Below are 18617 nucleotides of genomic sequence, written 5' to 3' on the forward strand. Positions count from 1 at the left end.
CCTGCACTGAGGCAGGACCAACTAAACCTAGACCATCTCTGACAGCTGTTTGTCCAACTGGTTCTTGACAGGACTTCCCCAGCCTCCCTTGGAAGCCTATTCCAGAATTTAACCATCCTCAGAGTTAGAAAATTTTCCTGGTATCTAACCTAAATCTCCCTTGCTGCAGCTGCTTTGAAAGCAATTCAGCTACAGGAAAAGGCTAGTGTCAGTTGGCACCAGTTAAAACCAGACTGACCTGCCTTGACATGAAGACACCCTGGTAGAACCCAGTCTGTCTTTGCAAGATGGAGAACTGCCTATTACTGCACTTGTCTGGATGGGGGATTTCACTGTTCTATAGCTCTAGACCTAGCTGTCCTTTGGATAGATGAATCAAAAAGAGACAGCCCAGGTCTCTTTCTCTAAGATTACATTCAACATACAAACCTCATAATTCCTTCCCAGTGTCTGGAAAGGAAGAGGAATTGCAAAGGGTCGCAGACCCAGCCCAAGCAATGTTTTTTAAAATCAAGCTGGGCACTGAAGGGTGCACTTTACCCGCTGTTGTAGCAAAGCTGCTGCTCCCAGCTTCATAGACCCACCACTTTTGTCACACCATTTTAATCACTGCTGAAGGCCACTATGCTCTGTCTTTTAGTTTAGTGGAGGCTGTGGAGCTGCACATCTCAAACCACACCTTCTGTTTGCTGTTCAAGAAAGCCGGGAGCAGAGGGAAGTATCACTGTTGGGTGCATTCAGCCTGAGTTTTAAAATCTATAAAATTATGAGCACACCACTATAAGTACTGCCCTCGCAACATTCACCCTTGGTATTACTGCCTGGGCAATCCCCTGTTCTACGTGGCTTATACTGAAGTCATCTGGGCAATCCTGTTGTGTGTGCTGTATACTGAAGTCATCATCAGTGCTCCGGGCAGACTTCCTCCCTTATCTCAAATTCATCGAGTCCTTAATGTTACTCCAAACGCTCACTAAGAAAACATCCTTCCACCCAGCTAGGAAGTTACAAGTAGCACTAGGGAAGAGACTCCCCCTAATGGAATTTGCCTCCCGCACACCAGTTTACCAGATGCTTTATGCGGAGACAGACGCGCATTTCCAGCCAACACCCTGTCAGCTGCTCCTCTCCCTCTGGTAAACTAAGTCTCAGCTACAACAGCGGTCAGCTGCTGCCTTCAGAAGCGGTTGCTGACAAAGGATTGGCTGCTTCATCTGCAAATCAAACGGAGAAGCTGCCGGAAGAAGGAACAGTCCGGTTCCGCACGAGGGCTCGGCTGCAGAAGTGCAAGTAATTCCTCCCTTTTAACCCCGTTCTTTGCAGCGTTTCTTACAACGGGACATAAGAGGTAGCTGCTGCATGCCCGTCTCTGCTGGCGCCAGAGCGCCCCTGGCCTGCAGGTAGTTTGTAAACAAGCGATAGACGCTGAGGCTAGCTGTGGGCAGCCATCGCTCGCGAAAGGCACAGGCAGGGGGCCATTTCTAATGGTTATCCGCGTCCTGACATTTAGGGATGGATGGAGGAACCGGGGGAAAAAAATAGCACTCCCGCCTTCCACCCAATGCTGAGCACTTCTTACTTCTTCAGAGCACTTGCTCCACAGTTCTCAGGATCTGCAACCTACAGCTGCACCCGCTAGTCCTCTGCCTGCCCTGCTGGATTCTGGGGCCTTCCTCTAACAAGGAGCTGAGTCTCCATGGCAAGGGGCTCTCTCTTTCGCTTAGGGTGACCAGACAGGAAGTGTGAAAAATCAGGATGGGGTGTGATAGGAGCCTATAAAAGAAAGACTCCAAAATTGGGACCTCTGGTCACCCTACATCTCGCTGCCTCAAGCTGTTGCAATTAGATGGATTGTGCTGTGGCTAATACCTGCATCCTGGCCATCAGCCCCCAGCTTTAAAGGAGACCCAGGGGACCCACCCCCGCTTGTCACGCAATGCCTTTGCAAATCCCACAGCATTGCAGCTGCCCAGCACTGGCTGATACTAGCAGGAGTTTCCCCATCCTGCCAGGCTTGCAGCCACTGGGCATGCTCCCGTTCAGAGGCGGATTAAGATTTATTGGGGCCCTGTGCACAAAGAACATTTGGGCCCCCCACACCCTGGGGGCCCAGGGTGTCCAGAATCAGGGGAAGTAGGGGGCATCTCCCCCCCCCTTTTAATTGAGAGGGCCATGCCTCCCCTTTTTTTAACATAGGTGTAGAAGCCTCAGGCAGGCACAAAGTGGTGGCTGCATGGGTGTAGTTTAGGGGAGGTGAAGGAGTGTTGCCCCCCAAACTGCAAGCCTCAGGCCAGAGGCGACAGGAGGAGTAATGCCGCATATGGTTGCTGCCTTGGGCATAAAGGCCAGGAGGCAGCAGTGGGGGCAGGCTGGCAGAAGGAGCCGGGCGCAGGCACTGGGTAGAGTGCAGCAGCCACGGAGGCTGGAGGAGCTCTCTGCCCAGCTCCTTGCTACGTGTGACCTTCCCAGGGCTCCCTCCCTCCTTCCAGGCCAACTCAGGGCCTCCTTTCCCCGCAGAGCATGTCTGCAGGCCCTGGGGAGGGGGCAGGAGGCTGGACCAGAGCCCCTGCCCCATGGTCCCACCAGCAGCGGCGTGCCCCGGTGGGTGGGGATACAGGCTGGGGACTGCTCTTGGACACTCTGGCCCCCTGCTCGGTGCAGGGTCTCGGGCACCCCACAGTGGCCTGAGCTCCCTTGGCAGCTCTTACCACTGTCGGCTCCAGCTTCTGTCCTGGCCAGGGGGCAGGGCCTAAGGGAGGGAAGAGGAGGACAGGGACAGTTCCAGTGACAGTGGCGCCCCCCTCCCACTTCTACACAGGTTCTGGCGCTCCTGCGGGGGCTCACGAATTGGCCAGGGCCCCTGGGCATGTGTTAATCCGCCACTGCCTGTAGATCAGCTACAATCCAACATAGCCCAAAATCCCATAGATGATTGTAAAACCAAAGACCCCGTAGAAGAACTTGAAAGGAGCAAAACCAAAAGCTCAGTGGAAAAGCAGGTAAACAATGGAGCAGGTCAAAGCAGGCTTCCTGCTAGAATAGGGTTTGAAGTTCCCATCTGATAAATCACTTTCACGATTCAGTTTTATCACCGGAGCAACTGCGTATGCTTGATACAGATTGGTCCTTGTCTGCCCACTGTGTGTGATATGCCAAACAGAGAGTTTCAGTTTTTCCTACAAGCTGCCATTTTTCCATCTTCATTTTACAGCATGATAAAAGCACTGCATGAAGATTTGCATGTCAAGTGGCTTAGCATGCTCATATCTTTCCGATTACACATACTGTCACATCTGGTGCTTGTTTGGGGATACAGAAGCTCAAAAATCAACATGGGTGACCGGTTTCAATGATGGGAAGAATATGCTAAAGTTAATGGCTGTTCATGGGAGGACCAAACAACTTCTGCAGTCACATGTGGCAGCTTTATAGTTTTGACCCTTCACAAGTATCAATGCATGTTTTGATAAACTAGCATCTGAAATATTAGGAAGTTGCAAGAAGTACTAAAAATATTGCATGACATAGTCAAAACTTTAGCTAATTTAGGTCCCCCTTTTCATGGCTTCTGTGAAGTGTTGGAGAGCATCTGTTGTGGTATTTAGTTAATTATCATGAAGCTACTTGCCTGACTTAATACAAACTTTGCCAGACATATCAATGATGCCAAGAGAATCAAATACTTGAGCAAGAAAATTACAGATGAACATACGTCTTTTTGCTTCAGAAACCAGGAAGCACATACTTACTAGCTGCAAAGAAGCTAAGTTTTGTTTTTTACTGTTGTTGCAGATGCAAACATGTCGATCAAATGGCTTCATTTTTTTAATATTGATCATATCAAAGGAAAAGTAGATATAAAAGAGCATTTGTGGCAATAAGCGAGGCAGATGCTGCATCCATGTGTGACAAGTTAACTGAAGTTTTATTTGACAAGTATTGGATCAGACCCCAATTACATGTCTGGACAGGGTTCAAAAAGTAACTAGTTAAGTTCACGGAGGATAGATCCATGAATGGCTATTAGCCAGGATGGACAGGGATGGTATCCCTAGCAGCCGTTTGCCAGAAGCTGGGAATGGGTGACAGGGATGGATCACTTGATGTTTACCTGTTCTGTTCGTTCCCTCTGGGGCACCTGGCACTTGCCACTGTCGGAAGACAGAATACTGAACTAGATGGACCTTTGGTCTGACCCAGTATGGGTGTGCTTATGTTCTTATGACAGGGATATGTTGGGGCCAGTGTTATGGCTGGACCTCGTGGAGGAGTGCAAGGGAAAAAAGAGAGAATATCTTTCAGGCAAGGGAGGCAAAGTGTGTGTGCCATATATCCATTGCCTAGCACATCAAATTAACCTAGTTTTGGTTCATGCTTCTGAAGATATGGCTAGTCCAGACCTGAAGAAAAATTTTCTTCACAGCTTTGCAGGAAATACATAAATATTTCACAGACTAGCCATCAGTGTGGAAAAACTAATGATTAAGTCTAAAAATAATCTTTATCTTCAAACTGTTGCTTGAGAGAGTACAGTTTTACAAAGAGAAGAGGAACTTGATGATGCACTTAAGGCCCCCGAAGTAGCTGACAGGATTGATACAGCAGCTGAAATTGCACAGGCTTCTGAAGAATGAAGGAGACCCTTACATGTAACAGCATTCTGCAAGACTAGATGGGCAGCTCAAATGAAAGCCACTGAGGCAACTATAGTAAATTTTTTAGAGTATTATTGAATGCCAAGAAAATGAAACTGTGGCTGAATGCAGGAGTAGTGAGGACATACATTGAGCAAAAAGCAACATGTCTGATGGATTGGCTCTTCTACCTCAGTATGTTATGGTGGCATAGGATCTTTGTTATCATGGCTGCAGTCTCTGGAATCTTCTGGTCAAAGACAATTGACCTGATCCAAGTCCTCCAACACAGTGAATTAGCACAGCAATCTCAGATCTGAAAAAAATTATGAGGAAAATAGTAAAAATCTCAGACCAGGTGGGAAGCAACAGGTTATGAAAATACAAACTATCCAAGCCACAGGAAGAGATGTGTACTCTGCGTGTATGATGCATTTGTACACAATTATGTGTTAAAAGCAAATGAGAACCATCGAAGGAAATACTTTGAGGTCTTGGATATGATGGGTGAACTAAAATCTCGGTGTGAGGGAATTCAAGAGGTAGCTGCTTGATTTGGTTTTATCTATCCCAGGTGACTTAAAAAAATATAACTTTGGCAGAGTCAAAGGAGAAAGTTCTTAAACTCATGGGGAAATACTCATTTTTCTTTAGACTTGGTTTACAAGATTGTAAAATTATTCATCTTGAAAAACAAAGGACACAGAGGTATTCAGTTTGTCCCTTGGAGTCCAGAGCTACTTGAATTTCATAGTGTCAAGTTATCCCGTTGATGTTTTTACCAGAAATGAAAATATTGTGTTGACTCTCACCCTACTCATTGGAGTGCCTAGCGCTGAATGTGAAATGAGCACATTAAGATGTGTCAAAAATTATGTGTGTTCAACACTGTCATAGACACGGTTGAGTGATCTTGTGCTCCTTCCAATAGAGAAAGGCATGACAGTATCATCAAACAATTGGCCAAGGAAAAGTATTGCCATTGGTGCAAGGTTCCAGTAATTGAAAATACGCAAGCCAGCACAGTTTGGGTGAGATTCCACTTATGTTTGAACCTGTGATTTTTTTTTAAACCTTTATATTCAAAAAAGCCTAAGGCGATGTGACTGTGCTGCATATTGCTGACCATGTTCTGACCTTTAAATCTTCCCCTAAGTTTGGCCTATCCTGGTTCTCTAGTTTTGGATGGATTGTGGGTTTCATGTTGTGTTAAAGCACCTAAGGCTTGAGGTGGGATTTTTTTTGTAATAAATCTAAAACCAAGTTTCTAAAAATCCCTTGACTCACTTAGAATGACTAACTCACAGAAGCTGATCTGATGCTGACTTCCTGTGTGATTTCTGCCAAATCGCCTAACTTCGCTGTCCTTGATCATAGACTGTCTTAGGTAAATTTTCCCCTAAATTGGTATTAAATTATACCAAGGCTTGGAGCACTAGTGCAGACAGACCACTGGTGTTTTAAGCAAAGAATTGTTTGACCATGCTCAGGGTAGATCTAGGCAACAGGCTGGTTAAAACCCCTGGGCCCTGTTTACACTACTGCTCTAGCCAATGCTTGACCTGCAATGGGAGACTTGTCTAAAATTCCTGGCACAGATGCAGCCTCTATGCTCCATCTGTAAGTTTTCCTACTTGTCCTCTTATTGCGTTTAAGCATCTTCAGTGATGTTGCACCTGTGCAACTGATTGGAACTAAGTATGCAAAGGCCTGATGTACACAAAGGAATAGGAGTCAGCTCACACTCTCAACTGGGCTGGTTCTGCAGGGATCGCAGAAGTGAAATGCAGCAAAAAGAAAGGGGTTGTCACTAAACTAACAGATCCAACTCTGAATACACACACAGGGTAGAGCGAAGCAATAAGGTGATTTCTATAAAACTGAATGGCAAAAAACCTACATTTAGGCAGAGTTAGTGCTGCTTGGTGGCATGTCATCCCCTTGCTGAATGCTAAGTGGAGCAAAAGTCAAACTTCTAAAAACCAGGAAATGTAGAATTAAGGTTGTCCATGCAACCTTAACTCTGCCCTCTATCAGCAATGCTCTAATATGCTCTGTTATCACACATACCTTTACTCTGCCAACCCCACAATTGCTGAAATGTTTAAACCTTTCACCTGCTTTTGCAACCCATGCACCTTCACCCACACGAATCCATCTAATGCTATTAAAGGACAAAAATGGAAAAAGTTGGATGAACACTCGCTCCATTAGATCCTAGCACTCACAGAGGGGGCAGTGAGAGGGATTCAGGTACCCCCAAAGCAACAGGGCCTCCCACACCTCAGCTCATGAGGGGAAAAGGTGGGGCTCAGCTCCCCCTCCCCAGGGCAAGAGCCCTTCAGATTTGGGAACACACACATGGAAGGGAAGAATGTGGGGCTGACAGGTACCCATCGGTATTCTCCCCTAGTCCCATGCCACTCATCCCAACAAGCCAGTATCCCGACCCTCCAATTCCCCTAACCCCCACACCTCCCTCAACTGCACCCCCAACCTCTCCTCCCTCCTGTATTACGCATTTCCAGCTATCCTTCTTCCCTTGCTGCAGTCCCAACCCACTCTTCCCCCTCTGCTCTGCCCCTTAATGCCCATCCCTCCCAGGAAGCATTCATATGTTTAATTCCTCACACTCCATGACAGTGGGAGAATGTACCCCATGCTGCAACAACCAAGGGGTTAATCCAGGCACTGCTGATTAGCAGCCTCACAGCAGCTTGGAGGATAAAAGGGCTGGGAAGCAGAGGGGTGGGGTGGCTAAAAGAAGAGTGAGCAGACTGGTGAAAGGAATTGCTGTCAGCAAACTGCTAGAGAGCTACCAAGTGACAATACCCCAGGAAGGATGGAACAGACCAACAGGCTAAAGAGCCTGCAGAGGCCTGGGGGAAGGTTGATGGTGCCTGTTAGGGGGCTTATTTTTTTACCCTTTTACTTCCCTGGTCCTTCTCGCAGGAACAGAGAGCAACAATACCCGAAGTCCGAAGGTGCAAACAATTCGATGTTTATTGGGGTGAACTTCCAGCAAGCATGATTCCAGTTTCTTTCCTCAGTGTCCCCCTTCCCAGCTCTGACACCACAGAGCCTTTCCTGTGTCCCTGTTCCCATTCCTCCCCTTAGCAAAACATGATGCCAATTCCCCCACCCCCATTCCGTTCCCATTCCTCTCCTTACTTCCTGATTGACTGCACACTATATAGTAAAACTTAGTTTTGCTTAGCTATACCTTAACCAATCATTTTACTAAAATTTAACTAACCAGTCCTAACACATTGTAACATAATTATTTAACCAATTATATCCCACCACCTTAATTGGTTTACACCCAACAAAATTACTTATACAGCAGACAAAAACAATTACAAAACCAGACAGTACAGTAATAAAAGAATACAGAAATGTGGATTTCACATCCCAGTTATTGATAAGTGAGCTCTTGCCAGACAGGATGCTATCAAACTAAGTTTCCTTTTACATCTTCTAGGCTCTTCCCTTTTTCTGGAGATGATAGGAATATCAGGACAGGAATGTGTTCCTAACAGATCAATAGCACCTTATTTTAATGTAACTAGTTTGAAATGTAAGAATGCAGCTGTTTGCTTCCCAGTTTATGCTGCCTCTGCTGCTTAGCCAAAGACTTAGCCTAAAAACAGGGCCTCAGACTGTCACAGTAAAAAGGCGCTTACACCACCAAACAGTAATTTTAATTCTCTTTTATACCCCTGTAACTAGCTAAATGATAAAAATGCACCCAAATTATTAAGGTTATAGGCCTTTGCAAACAGGCCTGAATATTTATATCCTAAAAGTGCCCTGAGCTCCTTCCTGAGTCAATGAACACTGATCCTGCTTGTCTAGCTTGAGGGCCCTGAGCTGGAACCTAGTGCAGTGGTGAGCGGGGATCCCGTACCAACTCCTTGATGGCCTTGAGGACAGAGGGGTCTTTCAGATTCCTGGGCACTAGGAATTGGTAGAGTCCTGCTAATCTGCATGATCCAGTGCCACGTCCCACTTGGCCAGGGAGAGGGCACTGTTGCACTAACTCCACCTCCTCTCCACCCCCAAAATCTGCTACCCATGACTCTCAAATTGTAGCCACTCAGTCCAAACCTTTTGTTTTAGGTGGGGGTTTATGATTAACTTACTCTTAGTTATGTTAATTGAAGGGTGAATTCACAGCTCTTAGTCTCAATGAGATCTGTGATTCATCCAGTCATTAGTACCTCTCAGTTGAACAGTACAAGGCAGAAGGAAATCAGTTTTAGAAGGGGAGGGCTGTAACTTGGCAACCCCTTGGTCAAAAGATCCCAAGTATGGATCACTAACACTAGCCTGTGCCCCAAATTTCAAAGCAATCTGAGTAACCGTTGGGATTTTAAAGCACTTACAAGCATCAGCCTTTAAAGCCTATAAACTGGAAGGAAAGGAAACACTCTGGTCATTTTTCTGTATTGGTGGGTGTGCACTGTAAACAATGTCCATTTTCTCAAATCCCGTCCTCAGTCTGTATCCCCCAAAGATTTAGTGGGTTTCCCCATTATCTTGGGTAAAACTGGACAGATTGAGACCATTTTGAACCGCCTCACATCAATAGTTTTATCTCTAGCTCTGTGCAAAAAGCCCCATCCTCATCAACACCACCACAAAAACCAACCACAGATAGAAACTTTTTGAAAAATGGTTATTTTTTCAGGTCCTCAGTCTTCATAGCCCCTACCCTGCACTCTCTCGAGGCACACCAAATTTCAAAGGACTCCTACTAAGCATGTCAATTTTAGAAGACTTAGAAACGTTGGTCTTTAAATGGAAGATGTAATATAATCTTAACTCTTGGGCATTGCTGGCATTGCCACTATAATTACTCTTCAGAGTGCAACTGGACTTCATTGTTGTTTTACATCACTTTCTTAATCTATAGCAATTGATTAATAAGTTAACCTTTCACTTTTGATATGGTTTTCTTTGTGCATTTTTCTCAATGAAAACAGACCAAACAATTTCATGTTACGGCTCTTAAGCATTTATCAAAATGCTACTATAACAAGGTGGCAAATCCTGCAGGGGGATAGATGTTGGCTGGTTTTTTAATAAAGAAATGTTTGGTTAGCTTTATTTAAGTACAGATTTAATACAAAACCAACTAGCCAACCAAGCTGAGGGTGTTATATGGAACACACTTTAGAAAAAAAAAAAAACCAAACAAACAATCTAAATTTTATATACTTACAAATAACTTTATTCTCAATTGCATCTGTAATTTACCTGGCCAGGATGGCAGCAGCTGAATATAGTTGGGAATGTGTATTTTGTCAGATCCTGAGAGAAACATGGTATAGCCCAAAGGTCGGCAACCTTTCAGAAGTGGTGTGCCGAGTCTTCATTTGTTCACTCTAATTTAAGGTTTTGCGTGCCAGTAATACATTTTAATATTTTTAGAAGGTCTCTTTCTATAAGTCTATAATATATAACTGAACTGTTGTTGTATGTAAAGTAAATAAGGCTTTTAAAATATTTAAGAAGCTTCATTTAAAATGCAGAACCCCCCAGGCCGGTGGCCAGGACCCAGGCAGTGTGAGTGCCACTGAAAATCAGCTCATGTGCTGCCTTCAGCACATGTGCCATAGGTTGCCTACCCCTGGTATAGGCCTAGGCCTAAAGCTTGAGAGAACGCTGGTGTGGGATCTACTCTTGGTTCAGGATAGGGTTAGAATTTATATTTGTTTCCCAGTAGAACACCCACAGGCCATTCCCTACTGAGAAGCTAAACTAACTATACGGATTGTGAGGCAAAGTGTGCAAATACTGGTGCAGAAAAGCTGAACGTTCCAGCTCTTAAGACTTTATGAGAGTGGCTCTTGCTTGACCAGATACACAATGAAGCACCCTACCAAGCTAATAATACTTGTTTTCTTTTCAGAGTCCACGGAAGTGGAGCCACCCTGAGACACAGCATGAGTTCAGGTCTGATTGAGAACTACGTGGCAGCCATGGTGCTGAGTGCAGTTGGTGATACCCTGGGCTATTGCAATAGAAAATGGGAGTTCCTGCAGAATGGCCAGGAGATTCACAGGCAGCTTGCACAATTGGGGGGGCTGGGAAACATCAGTATAGCAGGCTGGAAAGTCAGCGATGACACAGTGATGCACTTGGCTACAGCTGAAGCTCTGGTAGCTGCTGGGAAACAACCAAGTTTTCCAGAGCTCTATTCCCTTATAGCAAAGCACTACAAGGACTGTATGGATGACATGGATGGCAGAGCTCCAGGTAATCCTTCTGAAATTGTATCTGTACCATACAAAACAATGTTTACTTCCTCTGTCTAATTTTCTCTATCTCATTCCCTCTTTAATTAAGGCTACCAGAGAGTGCCCCTGTTTTTAGTTGCTTATAACTTTACCAAACTAAGTGTTCAGGCTGAAATTTTCCATGTGAGTTGTCTGCATCGGACTGATTTTTCTGGAAAGTTTAAAATAAAACGGTTCTGCCATTTCCAAGAACAAGGTTAGGAAAAAGACGTTGTTTTGCTAATATTCCTACAACAGTTTCTTTGAGAAGTTATAGCACCTCCATGTTTGGATCCGGGACTTGAAATTTGGCAGGGAGGTGACCTTTATGTCAGGGATGTGCCTTTGCAATTTCTGTGAAAAATATGCCCACATATGGCCCAGTTATAAGCCTTTGGAGGGAAAAATATCTCACTTTTACATATGCTCAGTAAAGACGTTGTAGAGTTTGGCAGCTAAATTCCCTGAAGATTGTATCTGCATTGAGCATGCTCCAGCCCAGGGTGGAAGGGACTAAACAGGATGTGACTGTCCCTGCTGGGGGGCCACTATAGGGCCTGGCACCAGACCTGAGAGCAGGAAGCCTTTTTGTCCTGGGCTCTCAATGCCTCCCCATCCCTGCCCCACCGGCATCCTGGCAGTGTGGAGGAGAAGCAGCCTGATCCAAATGCAGAGTGGAAAAGAGCTGGATTGGGGAGAGGCAATGGAGGAAGTAGATTGGGACAAACTGCTCAGGGCTGGGAAAAAAACTGGCTGGTAAATTGGCTGGATATAAATAATACAAGCGAAATAAAATATTTCAACATGATCAGTGACATTTTTGGAATTTCTGTTCCATGGGAAATTTCAGCTTTTCATTCTGATACAGAACTAGTAGGGTTGGGTTTTTTGGTTGTTTGTTTTGGTAATGTCCTGCGGAATTCCAATGTCCAGGCAGCTGTAGTGACCATGTAATTAAAGATAGTATGATATTGTATATGCACAAGGGGGCCAAAGTAAGGTTTCATGGGCAACTTTAATGCTGGCATTTCCTAACTTTTCAGTACTTGGCTTTGCATCCTTAACATTCTTTTAACATGCAGTAGAAACTCAGAATTACGAACTGACCAATCAGTCAATCACACCCCTGATTTGGAACCGGAATCACACTATCAGGCAGCAGCAGGGGAGGAGGGAAAGCTAATACAGTACAGTACTATGTTAAATGTAAACTACTAAAGAATTAAGGGAACGCAACATTTTTCTTCTGCACAGTAAAGTTTCAAAGCAGTATTAAGTCAATGTTCAGTTGTAAACTTTTGAAAAAACAGTCATAACGTTTTGTTCAGAGTTATGAACCACCTCCATTCCTGTAGTGTTTGTAACTCAGAGGTTCTACTGTAGCTTTTGGTGTGCAGTATACATCTTGTGCATACACATATACACAAAAATAAATATGCAGTGTTAAGGTTACAAAATTTACACAGATGGGATATAAAATTAAGCACAAGAAAAGAGATAAGCCACATCAAATATTTTTTAAAACCACAATGATCTTTATCGGTAACACCTTTAGTTTATTAAAATCTAAATCCCTTTGGACTAGTTCTGCTCTTTAATTTTCTGCATTTTTTCTCAGCTGGACAATGAAAGTACAGCAATCACAGTTTAGCCAGTTTTACTTAATAATTTTCCCACACTAGTACAATGCTGGAAAGTTTGGGTTGCAAACATTCCAGGGGAATATCTGGATGCTTGTGGAATGGGTAAATGGAGACATGAAATTAACCACGGATGATTTATACAATTCATGGAAACTTTGCAGTTGTTAGGCTATAAATATTCTTTGGACCTAAACTGATGAACACTCATGACTCCAGGTAAGCCAAAGGAAACTGCAGGTGCTTAACAGCTTTGAAAATTAGGCCATCTCTGCTTAGGTAACAAAGTATGGACTGACATACCTTATTTCAGGCATATTGACAGTTTTTGCCACTGTCCTAGGTGGTTAAGAGAGAGAGTCTCTCTGTAGTTACAGCTGTAGCTAGCTTTCTGTTACAAGACTGATTTTTTACCCTTATCTTACATGTTCAAAACTTCAGTCAAGCTATTTGAAATATGTTACATATATGCTCCTTTGCCAGAGAACAAGTTTTTAGGAGTTGTCTGACAAAATCTGTTGAGAGACAGAGTCTGGGGGTGATGGGGAAATCAAAAAGATTGTTTAACTTTTTTAAATTAGTTCTTTGCTTTCACACACTAAGTTTGGCCTGGAAATGACAAATTTGTTTTATTTTGTTGGCCTTGACAAGTACTGAGACTTTGATGCTGTCTTATATATTACTTTCTCTTTCTCTCTCTCATGGGGGTTTTCTGAAGCTTTTTCATACTTTTTATAAATTAAGGATAGTGTGAGTGAGTTTGGTTTGGGATTATACAAGTTGTTTCAGCAGTTGAAGTCAAGGGAAGTCGAGACACATAAGTAAGAAAGTCAAATTAGGCTTTGACATGAAATTAGGAAAGGTATACGGGAAAGCCCCTTCCCTTCCCTTCCCTGCTTATCCTCTGGCCTTCACCATTCCTCATTCTAAATGAACATTCTGGCCTATTGATCACGGCTTCCCTTTATTAGTCTGTTTCCTTCCTGCACAGGTTCTACCTGCGTTCAAAACGCACTGGGCCTGCAGCCAGACCAACCAGATGGCTGGAGGATTCCGTTTAACAAGCATGAGGGAGGATGCGGGGCTGCCATGCGGTCCATGTGCATTGGGCTGAGATTCTGTCATCCTGAGCAGTTGGACAGCTTGATTCAAGTCAGCATCGAGAGCGGTCGAATGACCCATCATCATCCAACTGGCTATCTAGGATCCCTGGCTTCTGCTCTCTTTACCGCCTATGCTGTGAATCGCAAGCCCCCTCACGAGTGGGGGAAGGGACTGATGGAAGTGCTGCCACAGGCTAAAGTCTACATCCAGAAGTACGGCTACTTTGTGAAGGAGAACCTGAAGCACTGGTGAGCCAGGCTGGGTTCTGCTGGTGAGATGACTGGAATTTGTAGGCGAATGGCTGGTTACCAGTCTCTCCAGACTATCAAATGCAAGGCATTCAGCAACCTCAGCCATGGGGTCTCAACACCGTTCTTTGAAATGAGTCCGTTTCATGATCCCAACAAGGAGGGTTCACTTCATGGCCCCTTTACACTGCCTTTGTGTCAATTAGAATCAGGCCCTAGGATAGGAAAGGTTTCTACCCCATCCCACAGCTTTCCTCTGCATTGCCCACTCCTGCGTGTTCAGGCCTCCCTGCAGTCTTGTTGGAAGGTTATGAAAGTGCTTTACACACCCTAACGAACTAATGTTTCTAAACCCCTCGGTGAGGGAGGGAAGTATTGCTGTCCCTAGTGTTAGTGTGCAGGTGCTGGGGGCCTGAGAGATACAGATCAGGCTAGATGGTTTGGTGGTCACTTCTGGCCTTAAATGCTATGAATGTGACTTTACAGATGGAGAAAGAGGGGATTAAGCAAGGTGCCCTCCACCACACTTCAGTTCTCTAATGGGGCCAAAGAGAGAACCTAACTCCCTGTATCTCAGCTACAAGACCATCCTTCCTCCCTAAAGCCTGAATGACTAGAGATTGGGGCTGTTACACTAAATATGGAGCATCTTAAATAGATCCGAGCCCAGCTCAATGCAAGACAAGTACTCAAGGGTTCTGATGTTTCTTTGCCAAAACCAAACGTAGAGTCTGCAAATCTTATGAGAGAACATGCTTCTCCATGAGCTTTCCACTGGACATTTTGCACAACAGCCTCTCTGTTCAAACTGTACTGCTGATGTCAGACAGAGCTAGGGAGTGTGGAGGTGATTGAAACAGAGAGGGAGGGAATTATTCATGCTTTTCAGAATCTAACAAGGTTCTTTCTAAAAAAGAGGTGGCTTTGGGAGGAGGAAGTGGATTTTAACTTTATCCAAGCTAGTTTGTTTATTCCTAATTAGCTTAAAAACACACTTGGGGTCAGTTCCTCAGCTGAAGCGATGCAGATTTACATCAGTTGAGGATGATCTTCAACAACAGCTCATTGAATACTAAAGTGATTTGTGAACATTTGTGACTAAGAAACAGCACGTTTGGTTCACTAGTCTTTGTGGAGTCATTCACTGGCTATTCAGATGGCTGACAACCATTTGTGAAAAAACCGTGTGAAATTTTCAAGAGTTGCATGCAATTTTTAACACCAATAATTATTCGTTATTCAGAAATTTCCTGTAATATTTGTCATCCAACTATGGAGGAGAGATACCATGACTACTACTGTGGCCAATCACATACCACCAATAAATTCTTGAGTGGACACTTCAAACAAACTGTAGGCTGAAATTTGGTTGCGTAAACTGGCAAATTCCAAATTGACAGTAATCAGGATTGGCTCATCAGTAATTCGGAAAGGGGATGGGGGTGTTGAGCTCTCTCTTTCATCACTAATAGGTTACCTCAGCTTGGAAGAAAGCAGTTCTGAGGCAGCAGGCAAATTTATTTTTAGAGCTGGGGCTGACGTGGGAAGTACAGATACACATTGTGAAAGACCCCCCGAGTTTCAGATGTTGATTTCTTTCCCCCAGCACATTAGGGCTTGGGGCAGACAGCTAAAATATTCTGATCTGGATCCTGGTTTGGACTCTGAATCCATTCACACACAATTTGTGGAGATCTCTGAATGCAGGATTTTGGTTCTCTCTACTTACTTTCTGTCACTTTGAATCCCTTGCAATGTAATGGGTTATTTGTCCTTGTCAGTGCTCTATTGCCCTCTCCTGGACGGAAGAGACAAACGCTTAAGTGTTCCTCCCTTTATGATTCTCATCCTCTCATAGCCTTTGTATCGTGATTCGTGCTGCTAATGTTTCCAGTTAGACAGGAGAGGTTTGCTGTTTGGTTTAACAGTGGGGCTGAGTTCTCTCTCTCGTGTTTTTTGCTAACAGCTGTGGTGTCCATCTATTTAACAAAAGTGCTGCTTACTGCTGCCCTCGGACTTTTGCTTACTTTTCTCTCCTGTTTTGTAGGTCCTACTTTGAAGAACAGTGGAAAAGATACCTGGAGTCCAGGGGAATTTCAGATGGAGTATCTGTTCCTACCTTCCCTCCCGTGTATGGTGTGAAAGAGCGAGATGAATTCTATGTCTCCCTGAGCTACTCTGGCTGGGGCGGCAGCAGTGGGCACGATGCTCCAATGATTGCCTACGATGCTATACTTGGCGCTGGGAACTCCTGGACAGAGCTCGCTCACCGGGCTTTTTTCCACGGTGGGGACTCCGATTCTACAGCGGCCATTGCCGCGTGCTGGTGGGGGGCCAGGTATGGCTTCAAAGGAGTAAATGTATCCCTTTACAGAGAACTGGAATACAGAGAGCGGCTGGAGAAAATAGCTAAGGCCTTGTATGAGGTCAGCCAGCCAGAGGGGTAGTCCAACTCCAAGCAGAGAGGTGGTTCTAGAATTCACAAGACAAAACTAAACTTTACGAAGTTTGTTGTATAGCTTGCAGGGCGAGGGGAGGGTTAGATTGATCTTGGACTGCACTTTACTGCCCATCTACCTATAGCTCCTGATCTACCCAGGAAATGCTTGTGCTTCAGCAGTCTGTCTAGCCCCTATTTAGAAGTTGAATAACAGGATTAAGGATGAAAGTGAGGGGGAAAGCTGGCATAGCAGCTGTGTTCACTCAGTCTTTTCTCCTAGCAATGGCAAAAAAAAAAAAAAAAAAAGCACCAAAGAGCAATGCATGGTCAGCCAGGTTTGGATTTTGTTAGTAATAGTATAAAAATTTGGTACTGGGTTGAGTTTGAGTGAAATTTTATATTCCTCCACAGAACAGAACCAGCACAGAGTGCTAGTGCCAGTCTTCCCTTCTCTCACATCCCAGTGCACTCACCCCAGACACTTAGTGAGCACCTCGACAGCTGAGAGGGGAATACAGTCTGTAGGACCCTTTCAACCTTTGGTCCTAAGGATCAATTAGTGTGAAGCGTGAAGGTGGATTTTCACATCTTTAGTGTGGGGAGATGCATTTTTCTGCTTTAAGAACGGTCATTTGGCATCTGTTTAAAACCTAATTTCACAGTGTGTCTAACCAGTTGCAGAATTTCAAGACATTTTATGATTAAATAAAAATGTCAGTGTTCTCTCTTGCCTACTGCTGTTAAGGGGGAAGTCAAATCCACATATAGGCTTAGAATTACCTTAAGTGAATGGTAACATTAGGGAGAGAATTTGCACCTTTCTTCATAATGAGATCCTGTTAGACGAAGTATTAGAACTAGGAAATGGCGCTTGCTACCATATCCCAATTAAGCGTCAAGACCTTTAGAGCTGCTGAAAGATGTTCTTTTCTTGAAATTTTATGTAACTGCTGATAACGCCTTTGAAAGTTTCTTGCTTTTCTGTGCAAACAGCTGAATTCTGTGTGTCTTACTCCCAAGATGGCAGCTTTCAAGCTGATCATCGTTTATCCTATTTAAGATCCTTTACAAAACAATAAAATTACTACAAAATGTAATCTGATAATGCCAAACAATTCTGTTCTATATGAAACAGTCTAGATTTGCAAATGAATAGAAGATAGCTGCTGCTTCTCCACATCAGAGTTTGACATTGTGCCTTTTGATGAATTTGCAGCAGATATCCAGGAAATGCTGGAAGCGTATGAACAAGTTTCCAAATAAGATGGAAAAGAGACTTGCAGTTCTTTAGCTTTTGCCTGGGGTGACCTCTGGTTTTTAGTGCTCTGCCTATAATTAAATAAAAGCATAGATTTGGCAAATGGAAGATAAAGCACATATTTCTCATATTAAACTGTTTATTGGTGTTCCGTTTTGTCCTTTGTTCTCACATGAGGGAGAAGGAAGGAAGTTGTTGTATTCATCCCTGACCAAACCCAGTGCTCAGGTCACGGAGGGTACATTTATTGTTCCCTCAAAGTGCTGCAAAGTAACACCAAGAGCTTTTGTGCTGGCTTTGATGAGACAGGACCACTGTGCCCAAAAGGACAAAGGTGAAGGCAAGGAGAAGATGGACAGATAGTGTTAGGAAAGTGAAGGCCGCACAACATTGTTTATTAAGGAACTGTGCTGAAGTGACACAGAGTATAAACTCAGAGCTGAGGTGTTTTGTTTTTGTAAGGATAGTGCAGATGTTCCCACCCCTGCACAAGTCTGGGCTCCCATCGCTATAGCAGTCATGGAAGAATGCATCTGCCCATTTATCAAATTCAGACTTGGATAACTGTTTCCTACCTCCCAAACAAGACTAAACTAGTACCCCAAGAGCAACATATCTTAGTACATATTCCCTCCTCTCCCGAGTCCTCAAGGTAACTGCTGAGGAAAACTTTAGTAGTGCACTTGGTCCATGGATCCAGAAGCCTTGCAAGTTTGCGTTTGCATTTACTCATCAAAATAATTTACCCTTAGGCCTGGTCTACACTGGGGGGGATGGGGGTCGATGTAAGATACACAACTTCAGCTATGGGAATAGCGTAGCTGAAGTCGACGTATCTTATTTCGACTTACCTCCCATCCTCACGGCGCAGGATCGATGGCCGTGGCGCCCCCATTGACTCCCCTTCCGTCTCTTGCCCTGGTGGAGTTCTGGAGTCGATGGGAGCGCGTTCGGGGACTGATTTATCACGTCTAGACGAGATGCGATAAATCGATCCCTGATAGATCAATTG

The 18617-nt window shown here is 44.4% G+C and overlaps 1 protein-coding gene across 5 annotated transcripts; it reads left to right on the plus strand.

Moving 5' to 3' along the window:
• The first annotated feature begins 1058 nt into the window (after positions 1 to 1058).
• Positions 1059 to 17753, plus strand: ADPRH (ADP-ribosylarginine hydrolase). Of its 5 annotated transcripts, none has more exons than XM_030580718.1 (5): positions 1211 to 1290; positions 5566 to 5665; positions 10549 to 10895; positions 13547 to 13907; positions 15955 to 17753. In XM_030580718.1, exons 3-5 carry the CDS (start codon positions 10583 to 10585, stop codon positions 16352 to 16354), a joined length of 1074 nt encoding a protein of 357 aa, XP_030436578.1. In that variant the 5' UTR covers positions 1211 to 1290; positions 5566 to 5665; positions 10549 to 10582; the 3' UTR covers positions 16355 to 17753. The 5 variants fall into 5 exon arrangements, with proteins under 5 accessions (XP_030436557.1, XP_030436578.1, XP_030436587.1 ...); XM_030580736.1 differs by lacking the exon at positions 1211 to 1290 and adding an exon at positions 1332 to 1400; XM_030580697.1 differs by lacking the exon at positions 5566 to 5665 and having other exon boundaries at positions 1059 to 1290.
• The last annotated feature ends 864 nt before the right edge of the window (positions 17754 to 18617 follow it).

This window comes from Gopherus evgoodei, chromosome 1, assembly GCF_007399415.2.
Source record: "Gopherus evgoodei ecotype Sinaloan lineage chromosome 1, rGopEvg1_v1.p, whole genome shotgun sequence".
Taxonomy (NCBI): Eukaryota; Metazoa; Chordata; order Testudines; family Testudinidae; genus Gopherus; species Gopherus evgoodei.